The following is a 15684-nucleotide window of genomic DNA, read 5'->3' as shown; positions in this document are numbered from 1 at the left end:
AGGCTCTTTAATGCCAAGAACGGCTAAACTTACAGCCAATGGGAAGCCCGGAACAGCGCCAAGCCAAGCCTTCAGCGTCTCCGATTGGTCCGCTCCTCGGCCACTCATGGAGCGGAAAGAATCTGACTAAGACCACTGGGCGTCACCATTTATTTTTTCACCCACTTCAAAATCACACACTCGCTCTCCCCCTTCCCCCCTTCCCCCCTTCCAGAACCTCCTCTCTCTTTTTACATTCCTCTAATACTCCAATTGCTTCCTGTCATCTGCCATTTCACCCTGTCCCGTGCTCCTTCACGCTGATGCTCCGCTAAACATCACCCCGCTTTTGGCTTACCGTCCCTCACAGGACATCTCCCCCAACAATGCCGCTTCTCAATGCCGCTGGGGATGCCAAAAGCTCTCCTGGCCAGTCTCATTCCGTCAGGAGCAGACGACTAACCGATACTACTGTTACTCCGTCCAGCCCTGCTTCTGGTGGCGTCGTCGCATACACCACCCAGAATAAAGACCTGCCTTCCCTCGCTCCCCAAACGGCATATTCCCTCAATGGCGGTGCTATCCCCCCCGCCTCTGCCCCAATGGCTGGCGAAGGGGGAGATGGGAGCAAGTGGTATGCCCTAGAGCTGGAGGATGGCACCGTCTACCAGGGTTACAGTTTTGGTGCCGAAGCGAGCATTGCTGGCGAGTTGGTTTTTCAAACTGGCATGGTGGGCTACCCAGAATCAATCACAGATCCTTCCTACCGTGGCCAGATCTTGATCATCACCTTCCCGCTGGTAGGCAACTATGGCGTCCCTTCGCGAGAAACGGTTGATGAGCTCCTCGGGCAAGATATGCCCAAATATTTCGAGTCCAGTGAGATCCATGTTGCTGGTCTTGTAGTGGCCAATTACTGCGGAGAGGACTACTCGCACTTCTTGGCCGAGTCGTCTCTCGGGAAGTGGTTGAAGGAACAAGGAGTTCCTGCCATGTATGGTGTTGATACCCGCGCCCTCACAAAGAGAATTCGAGAGAAGGGAAGCATGCTTGGCCGCATGCTTTTGCAGAAACCCGGTGTGAGTGTTGAAACCTTGAATAGCGACGCGCCGAAAAACGGCTCGACTACTGCTGTTGTTGATGACGAAGAGAAATCCGATCTTTGGAGAGCATCCTTTGAACAAATTGAATGGATGGACCCTGATAAGAGGAACCTGGTCAACGATGGTGAGATTAATACGCCACCCACCCGTGGTATAAGGCTCCGTCCTCTGACTTGGTATATTCTACAGTCTCTATTAGGAAACCCCAGCTGTTCTCCCCACCAAAGGATTCGGTCCTTTCTCACCCCTGTGGTCGCCCGATCAGAGTTGTGTGCGTTGACGTTGGTATGAAATATAACCAACTACGGTGCCTTCTCGCTCGCGGCGTCGAGCTCCTTGTTGTACCATGGGATTATGATTTCCCCAGCTTGGCAGGAAAGGAATATGACGGCCTTTTCCTTTCCAACGGCCCGGGCAACCCCGCCACCCTGTCCAAAACAGTGGAGAATATTAGAACCGCCATCAAGGACTCGCGCACTCCAATCTTTGGTATTTGTCTTGGACACCAGTTACTTGCCCGGGCTGCGGGTGCGTCTACCATTAAGATGAAGTTCGGTAACCGAGGACAAAATATCCCCTGTACCAGCCTTATCTCCGGTCGCTGTTACATTACTTCGCAAAACCACGGATATGCAGTTGATTCTATGACATTGCCAGAGGGATGGGAGGAGCTCTTTGTCAACGCTAATGATGGAAGCAACGAAGGTATCAGACACGTTAGCCGCCCATTTTTCAGTGTCCAATTCCACCCAGAGAGCGCCCCAGGACCCCAGGACACAGAGTTCCTATTCGATGTCTTCATCGATGCTATTAAAACGAACGTGGCATTCCCTAGTGCCTTAGAGAAGCCCGTTAGCTTCCCTGGCGCCACCGCTAAAGAGAACGAGCTTGCAAACCCGAGAGTGAGCGCTAAGAAAGCCCTTATCCTAGGTAGCGGTGGTCTCAGTATCGGACAAGCTGGAGAGTTTGACTATTCTGGAAGTCAAGCCATAAAGGCTTTGAAAGAAGAAGGAATTTACACCGTCCTTATTAACCCCAATATCGCGACGATTCAGACTTCCAAGGGCCTTGCAGATAAGGTCTATTTCTTACCAGTCAACGCAGACTTTGTCCGCAAGGTTATCAAACACGAACGGCCAGATGCCATCTATGTAACATTTGGCGGCCAAACTGCGCTCCAGGTTGGTATTCAGCTCAAAGATGAGTTCGAGGAACTTGGCGTTCGAGTTCTTGGTACTCCGATAGACACCATCATTACGACAGAAGACCGCGAGTTATTCGCGAGAAGCATGGAAGCCCTTGGTGAGAAGTGCGCCAAATCCGCCTCTGCTTCCACGCTCGAGGAAGCCATGGAAGTTGTCAAGGATATTGGATTTCCCGTCATTGTCCGTGCTGCGTACGCTCTTGGTGGCCTTGGAAGCGGTTTCGCCGAGGATCCTGAGCAGCTGCGGGAGCTGTGCACAAAAGCCTTCGCTGCAAGCCCACAGGTTCTTATTGAGAGGAGTATGAAAGGGTGGAAGGAGATTGAATATGAAGTGGTCCGCGATGCTCGTGATAACTGCATCACTGTGTGTAACATGGAGAATTTTGATCCGCTTGGTATCCACACTGGCGATTCTATTGTCGTCGCCCCGTCGCAAACCCTTTCTGATGAGGACTACAATATGCTTCGAACGACTGCTATCAATGTCATCCGCCATCTGGGTGTGGTGGGTGAATGTAACATTCAATATGCATTGAACCCATTCTCAAAAGAGTATTGCATTATTGAGGTCAATGCTCGCCTGTCAAGATCATCTGCACTCGCATCTAAAGCAACAGGCTATCCCCTCGCTTTCGTCGCGGCTAAACTTGGCCTCGGAATCCCGCTGAATGAGATTTCAAACTCAGTCACCAAAGTCACATGTGCCTGCTTTGAACCTTCTCTTGATTATGTCGTCGTTAAGATTCCCCGCTGGGATCTCAAGAAGTTTACCCGTGTCTCCACGCAGCTCGGGTCTTCAATGAAGAGTGTTGGGGAGGTTATGAGCATTGGACGGACTTTTGAGGAGGCCATTCAGAAAGCCATACGTTCTGTCGACTTTCACAATCTTGGGTTCAACGAGACCAACGCACTCATGTCGATTAAGGCTGAGCTTCAAACACCTTCCGATCAGCGACTGTTCGCTATCGCCAACGCCATGCATTCGGGCTACACTGTCGACGATATCTGGGAATTGACCAAAATCGACAAGTGGTTCCTCCGAAAATTGAAAGGCCTCAGCGATTTTGGAAAACTAATGTCTGGTTACAACGCCACTACAGCACCCATTTCTCTCATTCGACAGGCGAAGCAGCTCGGTTTCTCGGACCGGCAACTGGCGAAGTTTTTGAGCTCCAATGAGTTGGCTATCAGGCGACTGAGAGTGGAAGCAGGCATTGTGCCCGTGGTCAAACAAATTGATACCGTCGCTGCTGAATTCCCGGCATTCACGAACTACTTGTATCTGACATACAACGGCTCCGAAAACGATGTGGACTTTAACGACCAAGGTGTTATGGTTCTTGGCTCTGGTGTCTACAGAATTGGATCCTCTGTCGAGTTTGATTGGTGTTCTGTGCGAGCCATTCGAACTCTTCGAGAGCAGGGTTTTAAGACGGTGATGGTGAATGTAAGTCGCATCACGTCGTTCCTCCCTTTTTGGACAACCCTACTTTTCGCCTCCCCTTCCCCCTTTTTTCCCACCTCGACAATTGTCTTTTCCCTCATCTTCCCACGCCTTCACACCATCTTCCAGGTTCACAATCTCCTAGATTTCACCATCTCCTATATTTCTCAAAAGCTCTGCAAGATTTCCCAAAAGCTCCCCAAGGTCCTCTGCTGCTCTGCCTCCACCAGTTTGTTTCCTGGTTGCTTGCTCCTGAGACGATTCGATTTCTATGGCTTCTCCTGTGTTCTCTGCTCCGACGGTATTCAAGCTCATCAGCTTGTTGCTTGGAAATGCCTTTGTGATCCCCGTCCACGCTTCAAACATCCTCTATTTGCAACTTCTATAGCCAGGAAGAGCTGGAGGCAATTGCTGAGGGGATCTCTCTCTCTCTCCTTTGTCTCCGGCATTTTTGACCTGCTGAAAGCCCCAAACCCCGCCCTTCGAGTACTCTCGGTCCCTCTTTCCTGATCCCATCCTCTCCTGGGTTATCTACGCTATTACAATGGAAAATCCCGGAAAGCGCCCTCGACTTTACTAGGGCCCGCAACGCCAACTGGGACGCCCACATACTTTGGGGTACGCTCTCGCCTCAAGCAATACGATGATGGTGTCTTTCTTCCCAATTTGGTCAAATCTGCATTGGACGAGGGATATTCCATCACCAACAAGGGGCTACTCTGCTGACTCTGTGACCACCCGAATCTCTGCAACCTGCCAGCCGCCTGATGTTTCTAATTCTCGAAGCCACCCTTGCACATATTCTGGGCGATGAGTGCGAAAATGGAAACTACAGGATGGGCCATATCTGTTTTTGGGATCGCGAAAAACTCGAATATGACGGCGTCTGCAGTCATTGTGCTTTGGACGAAGGCATTCGCGGCGAGTTCGACCTGTCTCCTGAGGAATATGAAATATATGCAAAAGAACGCGAAATCAAGCATCGTGAAATCCACCGGGACGGCAATTCAAGCTGGCATTATAAGCAGATGGCAGGGAACTATCCGGATTATATTGAGGCAGCCCATGAGCGAGTGAAGCGATCCAGAGCGAACAACCCAGATAGACACTTGGAGACAGGGCAAGCGGAGGAAAGTTTAAGTGGAGCAGCAGACATATCATTGCAAGCTCTGCGACCTTTCCTTTACATGCAGAAATTGGCTGAATAAGCATGATAAAACTGCGAAGCATCTCCGGAAATCCAAGGAGCACCTGAACCCCTTTGTTTGCAAACCATGTAACGTTGGCTTCCACAATAAGAGCAATCTTACCCGTCATGAAAAGACCAATCGGTATCAGAGGAGCTTGGAAAAGCAGAATTCTATGAGCAACCTCGCTCTTGAGAATGCCGACGGTGTTCAGAATACCCCTGGGGAGCCCCAAGAGAAGACCAATACCCCTGAAGAGCCCAAGATTACCCAAGAGAGGATCAAGTCGCCTCAAAACCCAACCCCCTAAAAAAACCCAATTTTACTCAAAAACGCACCCTTTTCCAAATAACCCCTGTCAAGCCCAAAGAAAATAAAATGACCCTGGACAAGTATTTTGCTAACTGAATTGATCGTCAAGTCCAACCCCGAGACTCTCAGCACAGATTACGACGAAGCAGACCGACTGTATTTTGAAAATATCGATTTGGAGTCCGTCCTTGATGTCTACCAACTTGAGTCTGCAAGCGGGGTTATTGTATCTATGGGAGGACAGGCACCGAGCAACATCGCTCTTCCCTTACACAGACTCCATGTTAATGTCCTTGGTACATCTCCGGAGATGATTGATACAGCTGAGAATCGGTACAAATTTTCGCGACTCCTTGACCATATTGAGGTCGATCAGCCAGCTTGGAAGGAATTGACCAGTATCGAGGAGGCCACCGAATTCTGTGCGAAGGTTGGATACCCAGTACTGGTGCGGCCTTCGTACGTGCTCTCTGGTGCTGCCATGAACACGGTTTATTCTTTGGATGATCTTGCAAGCTACCTCAACCAGGCTGTTGAGGTCTCCCGTGATCACCCTGTGGTGATTACCAAATACATAGAGAACGCCAAGGAAATTGAAATGGACGCAGTTGCCAAGAATGGTGTTATGGTCGGCCATTTTATTTCAGAACATGTTGAGAATGCGGGTGTCCATTCTGGCGATGCTACTTTGATTCTTCCGCCCCAGGACTTGGACCCGGAAACCGTCCGGCGAATCGAGGAAGCGACCCGCAAGATCGGCAATGCCCTGAACGTCACTGGACCTTTCAATATCCAGTTCATCGCCAAAGATAACGACATTAAAGTTATCGAGTGCAATGTCAGAGCATCTCGATCCTTCCCGTTCGTTTCCAAAGTCATGGGAGTTGACTTGATCGAAATGGCAACGATGGCAATGATTGGCAAGCCGTTCACTGAGTACCCGCCGGTAACCATTCCCAAGAACTACGTCGGTGTCAAGGTTCCGCAATTCTCATTCTCCCGCCTCTCTGGTGCTGACCCCGTGCTCGGAGTGGAGATGGCTTCTACCGGTGAAGTTGCTTGCTTCGGTCGTGACAGGTATGAGGCATATCTCAAAGCTCTGATTTCGACTGGCTTCAAGCTTCCGAAAAAGAACGTCCTGTTCTCCATCGGTTCCTTCAAGGAGAAGGTAGAGATGTTGCCGTCTATCAGAAAGCTGCACGCGCTTGGCTACAACCTTTTTGCCACGGCGGGCACTGCGGACTATCTCAAAGAGCACGGACTTCCGGTCAAATACCTCGAAGTTCTTGCGGGAGAGGAGGAGGACCTTAAGTCTGAATATTCTCTTACGCAGCATTTGGCCAACAATCTGATTGATCTTTACATCAATCTTCCCTCCAGCAATAGGTTCCGGCGGCCTGCAAACTACATGAGCAAGGGCTATCGAACACGGCGAATGGCAGTCGACTACCAGACCCCGCTAGTCACCAACGTTAAGAACGCGAAAATCCTGATCGAAGCGATTGCACGCCATTACACTATGAACGTGATGAGCATTGATTGCCAAACGAGCTATCGCGCTGTTACTATCCCCGGCCTAATCAACGTCGCAGCGTTCGTGCCAGGACTCGCTAACCCAGATTCTCCAGATTTCCAGGTGGTGACTAAGGCTTCCATTGCGAACGGTTTTAGCATGGTCCGCATCATGCCCGTGGGCGTGGATAGCTTCGTTACTGACTCTCAGGCGTTGAGAACGGCCCAACATAATTCGTCAAAGGGATCGTACTGCGATTTCAACCTCTCTGTCACGGCAACATCTAATAATTCAGATAAGCTCGGCCTAGTCACCAGTGAAGTCGGTTCGTTATTTATCCCATTCAACCACCTATCAGGCAACATCAACAAGGTGGCAACGGTTACTTCGCACTTTGCATCATGGCCGACCAATAAACCTATAATCACCGATGCCAAAGCTACGGACCTGGCTTCCATTTTGCTGCTTGCCAGTCTTCACAATCGCAATATCCACGTCATGAGCGTTACTAGCAAAGAGGACATGGGCCTGATTGCGCTTAGCAAGGAAAAGGGTCTGAAAGTGACTTGCGATGTTGCAATCTACTCCCTTTTCCTGTCTACCGATGATTACCCTGGTTGCGCATGCCTTCCTTCGAAGAAAGACCAAGAAGTGCTCTGGGAGCACTTGGATACGATTGATATATTTTCTATCGGTAGTCTTCCATACCAGGTTGCGGGTAGCGATGCTTCTCCCGCTGTTGGGATCCAGGATGCGCTTCCTCTGCTCTTCACAGCAGTTTCTGACAGGCGACTAACTATCGAGGATGTTACCGCCAGACTCCACGATAACCCGAAGAGAATCTTTGAACTTCATGACCAGCCAGATGCCTCCGTGGAGATCGAGTTTGACAGGCCATATGTATTCCAGAGCCATGATGTCTGGTCACCATTTGCCGGTAAGACTCTAAAGGCATCCGTCCGACGAGTTACATTCCAGGGGAAGACCTCTTGCTTGGACGGTGAAATGATGCTGGATGCACCGAAGGGGGCCGACATGTCCTCTCATCGGTTAGCGCCACCGGCTCCAGCATCGCCGGCAGTCAAAGACATTCTTCCCACCTCTCCTCGATCGGAAAGTGCCTTTGGGAGACGTTTGTCTTTCTCGGCCACACCGCTTCAGCGCCCGTCGAGATTCAAACCTGCTGCTCCTGATGGATATGCTCCATCTGTCTCAGGAGACGACTTTGTGCCTGCCGCTCCGATTTACCCATATCCGTCCCGGATTTCACCCTCATTGCAACAGCTGCTTTCACAATCGTCTTTCAAGCAGAAGCATATCCTATCTGTCAGCCAGTTCACCCGCCCAGATCTTCACCTTCTATTCACGGTTGCGCAAGAGATGAGGCTGGGTGTCCAACGCCATGGTGTCCTTGACATCCTGAAGGGCCGCGTCCTCACAACCCTCTTCTTCGAGCCCTCCACTCGTACGTCTGCTTCGTTCAATGCCGCTATGCAACGACTGGGTGGCCGCACCATCCCCGTCGCGACTGAGCATTCGTCCACTCAAAAGGGCGAAACCCTTCAGGACACTGTACGCACCCTGGGCTGCTACAGCGACGCGATCGTCCTCCGTCATCCGGATGACAGCAGCGCTGCCACCGCCGCCAAATTCTCTCCAGTTCCCATCATCAACGGCGGAAACGGAGCCATGGAACACCCCACCCAAGCCTTCCTCGACCTCTTCACCATCCGCGAGGAACTCGGCACCGTCAACGACATCACAATTACCTTTACCGGCGATTTGAAATACGGCCGCACCGTGCACTCCCTCGTCAAACTCCTCCAATTCTACGAAGTTCGCGTCCAGCTCGTCTCGCCCAAGGCGCTCGCTGTCCCCGAGGAGGTCCGTCAACAGCTCGTCTCGTCCGGCCAGCTGATCCTGGAGTCGACGGAGCTTACTCCGCAGATCATCGCACGGTCGGATGTGCTGTACTGCACCCGGGTGCAGAAGGAGCGGTTCGAGGACTTGGGCGAGTATGAGCGGTTGAAGAATGCATTCGTCATCGATAACACAGTCCTTAAGCATGCGAAGAGCCAGATGATCGTTATGCATCCTCTGCCGCGCAACCAGGAGGTCTGCGAGGAGGTCGATTTTGACCAGCGCGCGGCTTATTTCCGACAGGTGAGTTTTGTTTTCTTTTTCTTTTTCTGATAGAAAAAAAAAAAAAAAAAAAAAAAAAAAGATTAGCATCTTTGTATTTTGTAAAATCTTTTTTCGCTCTTACTAACTGTTCCTTCTTTTTCTACTGTTACAGATGAAATATGGGCTCTACTGTCGCATGGCATTACTGGCATTGGTCATGGCATCGTGACAGGGGGTTCAAGTGACCGGTTACTGGTCGGTTTAACCCACTTTCTATACGGATTTGTTTACACTTCGTGGACTTATCTCCGAGGGAAAAGCAAAAGCCGATCAAGAATAGTTTTTCCTTTTTGTTCGTTGGCGAACGCACCCAAAAGTTTTCTGCTTTTCCCATTTGTTTCCATTTATTTTCTTTTTTTCACTTGCTTTCTTTTTATAAAGGCGAAGCGACCTTAGCAATGCAGAGCAGACACTTAATACATAAATAGTAGGAGTAGTTTTTCAGCTATATATGATTGTGGTATGATGTATATCTTTTTAATTTCCGTGTGTGTTTTTATGGATTTCATGATATATCCGTGATGTGCTTGACGTGATTTCTGTTTCTGTTTTTTCCCTTTCTCTCTCTTTTGTTTTTATTTGTGACTCTCCCGTGGGGGTTTCTCTTACCTCTGGGATGCATTTGCCTGGCGTCTGTCTCATCTCTTTTCTGTGATCTCTTCTGAGTTGGGTTGTTCCATGTACCGATAGAGTTGAAAGGTTACAATTAGAATATGAGGACCCGTTAAAATGACGCTGAAAATGACCACTTTTGGCGCCAGAAACGGCTGTCTTTCCACCTGTAACTTTGGAGGGCGAGTCCACGCCGCACCGCCCACCGCCGCCCATGATGTTTCACACCTGTTCAACAGCCATTGTGAGATGAGAATGAACATTGTGAAGAACTAATAGCATATCATAGATAATAAATAAGAGATATAGGGCCTGTTCGGTGCGGCCGTGTGTACTCGTTCTTTTTGTACAGATCTGCACTTTTTTTAAAAAAGAACATACTCATATGCAAGCAGAGCTTATGATGAGTCCTTGTGTGATGTTAAATACAGGCCAAGAGTTAGTTATACAAGAGATCAAGAAATGCTATGCTTCATTCATCTTCATTCAGTTATAAAAAGCTGCTACTTCATTCTCTTCATGCTTCTGATACTGCATGAGAAGATTGTCACACTGAGCTCTGTAGCAGACTTCTGAATCTTGGCTCAGAGATAATTTAAGAGAGTCAACATTTTTACAGCAAGAGAGACAGATGATATTATGTAAAAATAGAAAAGCAAAATTAAAATCAGGAGAGAGATAGAATAGATGTATTCAATACAAAGTCAATAGACTTAAGAAATGAAAATATATTCAGAGTGAGAAACAATTCTTATATTCAAGAGCTGCTAACAATGTCAAAGAAAACAGTTTCAATTCAGTATTTTAAAGAATCTGAAAATAGAAACAAAGAAAATCATGTATACAAAGAATGTATAAAGAATGCAAAAAGAAAAAAAAAAGAAATCAAAAATAGAAATAAAGAAAATTATGTATAAAGAAAAGTAACAGTTAGATAATAACTGTGAAGTCTTTACTATGAGAAATATATAACTGTAACTTGTAAGTCATTCTCACTCTCTCTTACATTTCTTTCTCTTTCATCAATATTGTTGTAATGAGTCTACACCGAATTAGATATAGAACTTATATAATAAAAATAGAAAACATTAGAGAAGGAAAAGAAGAGAAGATGTAAGAATCAGTAATAAGAGTAAATATTTATACATGTACAAGATAAAGCTCTGAGATAAGAGAATAGAAGCTCTGTAAGTTTCTCAGCTAAGAATCAGTGACTGAGAATCAGAGCTTTCAGCAGGAATCTATGAAGTGTAATAAAATAATCTATTAATCAGATATAGCTTACTACATTAGTCTTCTCTTTCTGAAAGTGAGATTTAAGTGATAGAGCTGCAGACATCTAGTTCTTATCAGTTAAAAGCTGCTATTTTAGATAGTGTAAAGCTTGAGATTTACATCAGATAATTATAACTAACTCATTTCACAAGATATTATCAGCTACAGCTGCAGAGTCTTTTATTAAAAATATTCTCAATCTCTTATTTAAGTTTATTCTCTTCTTCTATAATCTCTGACAGTTGTCAGTTGATTATTATTATTATTCTTCTTCTTTCATTAGACTTATATGCAAGCGGAGCTTATAATGAGTCCTTGCATGCTGTTAAATACAGGTTAAGTGTTGATTATATAGAAGGAAATACAGGTGATGAGATCACATCAAGATAATAAGAACATAAGAAATATAAAGAAGTGATAATTAGATACATGCAATAATAACTTCTAAGCTCAGAAATATAGAGTGATTTATTGAAGTGATTTGTACATCTCTGTATTTATTAGAAATCTGAGATACTTAGGTTTCAGATTTAATGTATTCTCTGTAGGTTTTGAACTCACATGCCTTGATTTCCCATGTCAAGATGCTACTGAGTGGCTGTATTAATCATTTAGCCATTAGAGAAGTTATCAGTTGAAAGTTAGTTAAGAAGAGAGTGAATTAGTAATAGTATAGTTAGACTGATCACTGAGATTATGAATTTTACATTTAATTTCATTTGATCTGATCTTATACATTTCTTGATATGAATTCTACTGAGACTAATTATTAAAAAAACATGTAAAGTAACTATATATCAGATCTCAAAATGAGATCATGACTTAGAAAAAATAAGAAAGTGATCTCATTTAATCTCATTTAGTTTTATTCTTAGTATAAAGTTACTATTTTTAGACATTTTAAGGTTTTTTTTAGACTATTTTTAATTTTTTTAAAAAGTAATACTTTTTGATAATACTTAAATAAGATTTAAAGTTATTTAAAGTAATAAAAATAATTTAAATTAAGAAGTAAAAATTATAATCTCATTTAAAAAATGTAATAAAAGTAGATAGTAAGTCTTACTGAGACTAGACTGACTGTGTGACTGTGTCTGAGATCAGAATCAGAATTTTTAATAGTTCTGTTTAGACTGACCGTGTGACCGTGTCTGGAACCAGGACTAGATTTTTTGATAGTCTCATTATCAATTTGACTGATCCCATTACACAGTTTTAACATTAGATAGTAGTTTCATACTGTCTCAGTGAGACTTACTGTCTACTCTTATCACATTTTCTAAATAAGATCATGATTTTCACTTCTCAATTTAAATTATTTTTATTGCTTTAAATGACTTTAAATCTCATTTGAGTGTTATCAAAAAGCATTACTTTTTAAAAAATTAAAAATAGTCTAAAAAAAACCTTAAAATGTCTAAAAATAGTAACTTTATGCCAAGAATGAGACTAAATGAGATTAAATAAGACCACTTTCTCATTTTTTTCAAGTCATGGTCTCATTTTAAAATCTGATATATAGTCACTTTGCAGGTTTTTTTGATAGCCAGTCCCAGTGAGATTCACATCAAGAAATGTATGAGACCAGATCAAATGAGACCAAATATGAAATTCATGGTCCCGGCGGCCAGTCTAGTTCTGTTACTAATTTGACAGATCTCATTACACAGCTCTAATATTAGATAGTAGTCTTATACTGTCTCAGTAAGACTTACTATCTACTCTTATTACATTTTTCAAATAAGATCATGATTTTCACTTCTCAATTTAAATTATTTTTATTGTTTTAAATAACTTTAAATCTCATTTAAGTATTATCAAAAAGCATTACTTTTTAAAAAATTAAAAATAGTCTAAAAAAAAACCTTAAAATGTCTAAAAATAGTAACTTTATATCAAGAATGAGACTAAATGAGATCAAATGAAATTACTTTCTCATTTTTTTCAAGTCATGGTTTCATTTTAAGATCTGATATATAGTCACTTTATATGTTTATTTAATGATTAGTTTCAGTGAGATTCACATCAAGAAATGTATGAAACCAGATTAAATAAGATTAAATGTGAAATTCATAGTTCTGGCGGCCAGTCTAACTGAGACAGTATGAGACTACTATTTAATGTTAAAACTGTGTAATGAGATCAGTTAAATTGATAATAAGATTATTAAATATTCTGGTTCTGATTTCAGACACGGTCACACGGTCAGTGCTCTGATGACTGAATAATCACCCGGTAGTGCCTTGGCATGAGAAATCAAGGCGTGTGAGTTTGAAACCTGCAGAGAATACATTAAATCTGAAACTCAAGCATCTCAGATTTCTAATAAATACAGAGATGTATAAATCACTTTAATAAATTACTCTATGTTTCTGAGCTGGAAATAGACTGACTGTGTGACCGTGTCTGAGACTAGGATCAGATTTTTTGATAGTCTTATTACCAATTCAACTGATCTCATTATACAGTTTTAACATTAGATAGTAGTCTCATACTGTTTCAGTAGAACTTACTGTCTACTCTTGTCACATTTTTCAAATGAGACCATGATTTTCACTTCTCAATTTAAATTATTTTTATTACTTTAAATGACTTTAAATCTCATTTGAGTGTTATCAAAAAGCATTACTTTTTAAAAAATTAAAAATAGTCTAAAAAAACCTTAAAATGTCTAAAAATAGTAACTTTATGCTAAGAATGAGACTAAATGAGATCAAATGAGATCACTTTCTCATTTTTTTCAAGTCATGATCTCATTTTAAAATCTGATATATAGTCACTTTGCATGTTTTTTTGATAGCCAGTCCCAGCGGGATTCACGTCAAGAAATGTATGAGATCAGATCAAATAAGATCAAATATGAAATTCATGATTTCAGCAGTCAGTCTAGCTGAGAAGTTATTATTACATGTATTTAATTATCACTTCATTGTATTTTCTATGTTCTTATTATCTTGACATGATCTCAACTAGACTGGCTATCAGAATCATGAATTTCACATTTAATTTTATTTGATCTGGTCTCATACATTTCTTGATGTGAATCCCGCTGAGACTAGTTATTAAAAAAACATGTAAAGTAACTATATATCAGATCTTAAAATGAAATCATGACTTGAAAAAAATGAGAAAGTAATCTCATTTAATCTCATTTAGTTTCATTCTTGATATAAAGTTACTATTTTTAGACATTTTAAGGTTTTTTTAGACTATTTTTAATTTTTTAAAAAGTAATGCTTTTTGATAATACTTAAATGAGATTTAAAGTCATTTAAAGCAATAAAAATAATTTAAATTAAGAAGTGAAAATCATGATCTTATTTGAAAAATGTGATAAGAGTAGACAGTAAGTCTCACTGAAACAGTATGAGACTACTATCTAATGTTAAAACTGTGTAATGAGATCAGTCAAATTGATAATAAAACTATTAAAAAATCTGATCCTGATCTCAGATATAATCACACAGTCAGTCTAGTAATGAAACTATTAAAAAATCTGGTTCTAATCTCAGACATGATCACACAGTCAGTCTAGTCTCAACACCTGTATTTTCGCCTGTATAACTAATACTTAATCTGTATTTAATATTATATAAGAACTCATCATAAGCTCTGCTTGTATATAAGCATAATAAAAGAATAATAATAATAATAATAATAATAATCACATGATCAGTCTAAGTATAGTAAAGTAAGCTTATATAAAAGATATTATAAATCTTGAATAGAATGTTAAGATAGTAGTTATAACTGTCTAGAACTGCCCCGGTGGCCGAATGGTTAATGCGGCCACCTGGTAGCGCCTTGGCGTGGGAAACCAAGGCGCGTGGGTTCGAAACCCGCAGGGAATACATTAAATCCGGAACTCAAGCACCTCAGGTTTCTAATAAATACAGAGATGTACAAATCGCTTCAATGAATCACTCTATGTTCCTGGGCTGAGAAGTTATCATCACATGTATCTAATTGTCACTTCTTTGTATTTTCCTATGTTCTTGTTATCTTGACATGATCTCAACACCTGTATTTCCTCCTGTATAATCAACACTTGACCTGTATTTAACATCACGCAAGGACTCATTATAAGCTCCGCTTGCATATGAGTATAATGAAAGAATAATAATAATAATAATAACTGTCTAGAACTTTTATTACTTTGAATTTAATATAATAATAGTTTAGTATATAAGATAAGTATATAGTCTATATATTTTTAAGATTTAATTATATAAAATCTTCTATTTTATATTACTCAGTGAGATCTTATCAGACATTAACTTAATTCTTTTAATTTTATTTAATACTTATTATAAAGACTTCTGCTCAGTCATAGATAGACTGACTATATAACTGTGTCTGAGATCATGATCAGAATATTTGATGATTTCATTATCAATTCAACTGATCTCATTACACTGTTTTAACATTAAATAGTAGTCTTATACTATCTCAGTGAAACTTACTATCTACTCTTATCACATTTATCAAATAAGATTATGATTTTTACTTCTCAATTTAAATTATTTTTATTGCTTTAAATGACTTTAAATCTTATTTAAGTGTTATCAAAAAGTGTTACTTTTTAAAAAATTAAAAATAGTCTAAAAAAAACTTAAAATATCTAAAAATAGTAACTTTATATCAAGAATGAAACTAAATGAGATTAAATAAGATCACTTTCTTATTTTTTCTAAGTCATGATCTCATTTTGAGATCTGATATATAGTCACTTTGCATGTTTTTTTAATGATTAGTCTCAGCGGAATTCATGCTAAAAAATGTATAAGATCAGATCAAATGAGATTAAATATGAAATTCATGATCTCAGCAGTCAGTCTAGTCACAGATGTCTTAGAGCTTTATTACTATAT

General features: G+C 41.8%; 1 protein-coding gene and 1 pseudogene across 2 annotated transcripts; both read left to right on the top strand.

Annotated features, from left to right (window-relative positions):
• Window positions 1–28: 28 nt before the first annotated feature.
• BDCG_04650 (protein pyrABCN) lies at window positions 29–9910 on the top strand. Its single transcript, XM_045420298.1, has 4 exons — window positions 29–1206; window positions 1272–3733; window positions 5339–8905; window positions 9039–9910. The coding sequence occupies exons 1-4, from the start codon at window positions 366–368 to the stop codon at window positions 9093–9095; spliced, it is 6927 nt and encodes a 2308-aa protein (XP_045276432.1). The 5' UTR covers window positions 29–365; the 3' UTR covers window positions 9096–9910.
• Window positions 9911–14575: 4665 nt separating this feature from the next.
• Window positions 14576–14664, top strand: BDCG_16992 (annotated as a pseudogene). Its single transcript has one exon. The product of its transcript is annotated as a tRNA-OTHER (tRNA).
• Window positions 14665–15684: the final 1020 nt, after the last annotated feature.

This window comes from Blastomyces dermatitidis (assembly GCF_000003525.1).
Source record: "Blastomyces dermatitidis ER-3 genomic scaffold supercont1.4, whole genome shotgun sequence".
Taxonomy (NCBI): Eukaryota; Fungi; Ascomycota; class Eurotiomycetes; order Onygenales; family Ajellomycetaceae; genus Blastomyces; species Blastomyces dermatitidis.
The sequence above is the reverse complement of the archived record's forward strand: the minus strand, read 5'-3'. Positions and strand labels throughout refer to the sequence as shown.

What these genes read in the sequence shown, in the direction of transcription:
- BDCG_04650 (XM_045420298.1), top strand. Translation starts at nt 366, where the DNA reads ATGCCGCTTCTCAATGCCGCTGGGGATGCCAAAAGCTCTCCTGGCCAG. An exon ending in GAGGAACCTGGTCAACGATG is followed by an intron (nt 1,207 to 1,271) that starts GTGAGATTAATA and finishes TATATTCTACAG; the next exon opens with TCTCTATTAGGAAACCCCAG. An exon ending in TTAAGACGGTGATGGTGAAT is followed by an intron (nt 3,734 to 5,338) that starts GTAAGTCGCATC and finishes TTGATCGTCAAG; the next exon opens with TCCAACCCCGAGACTCTCAG.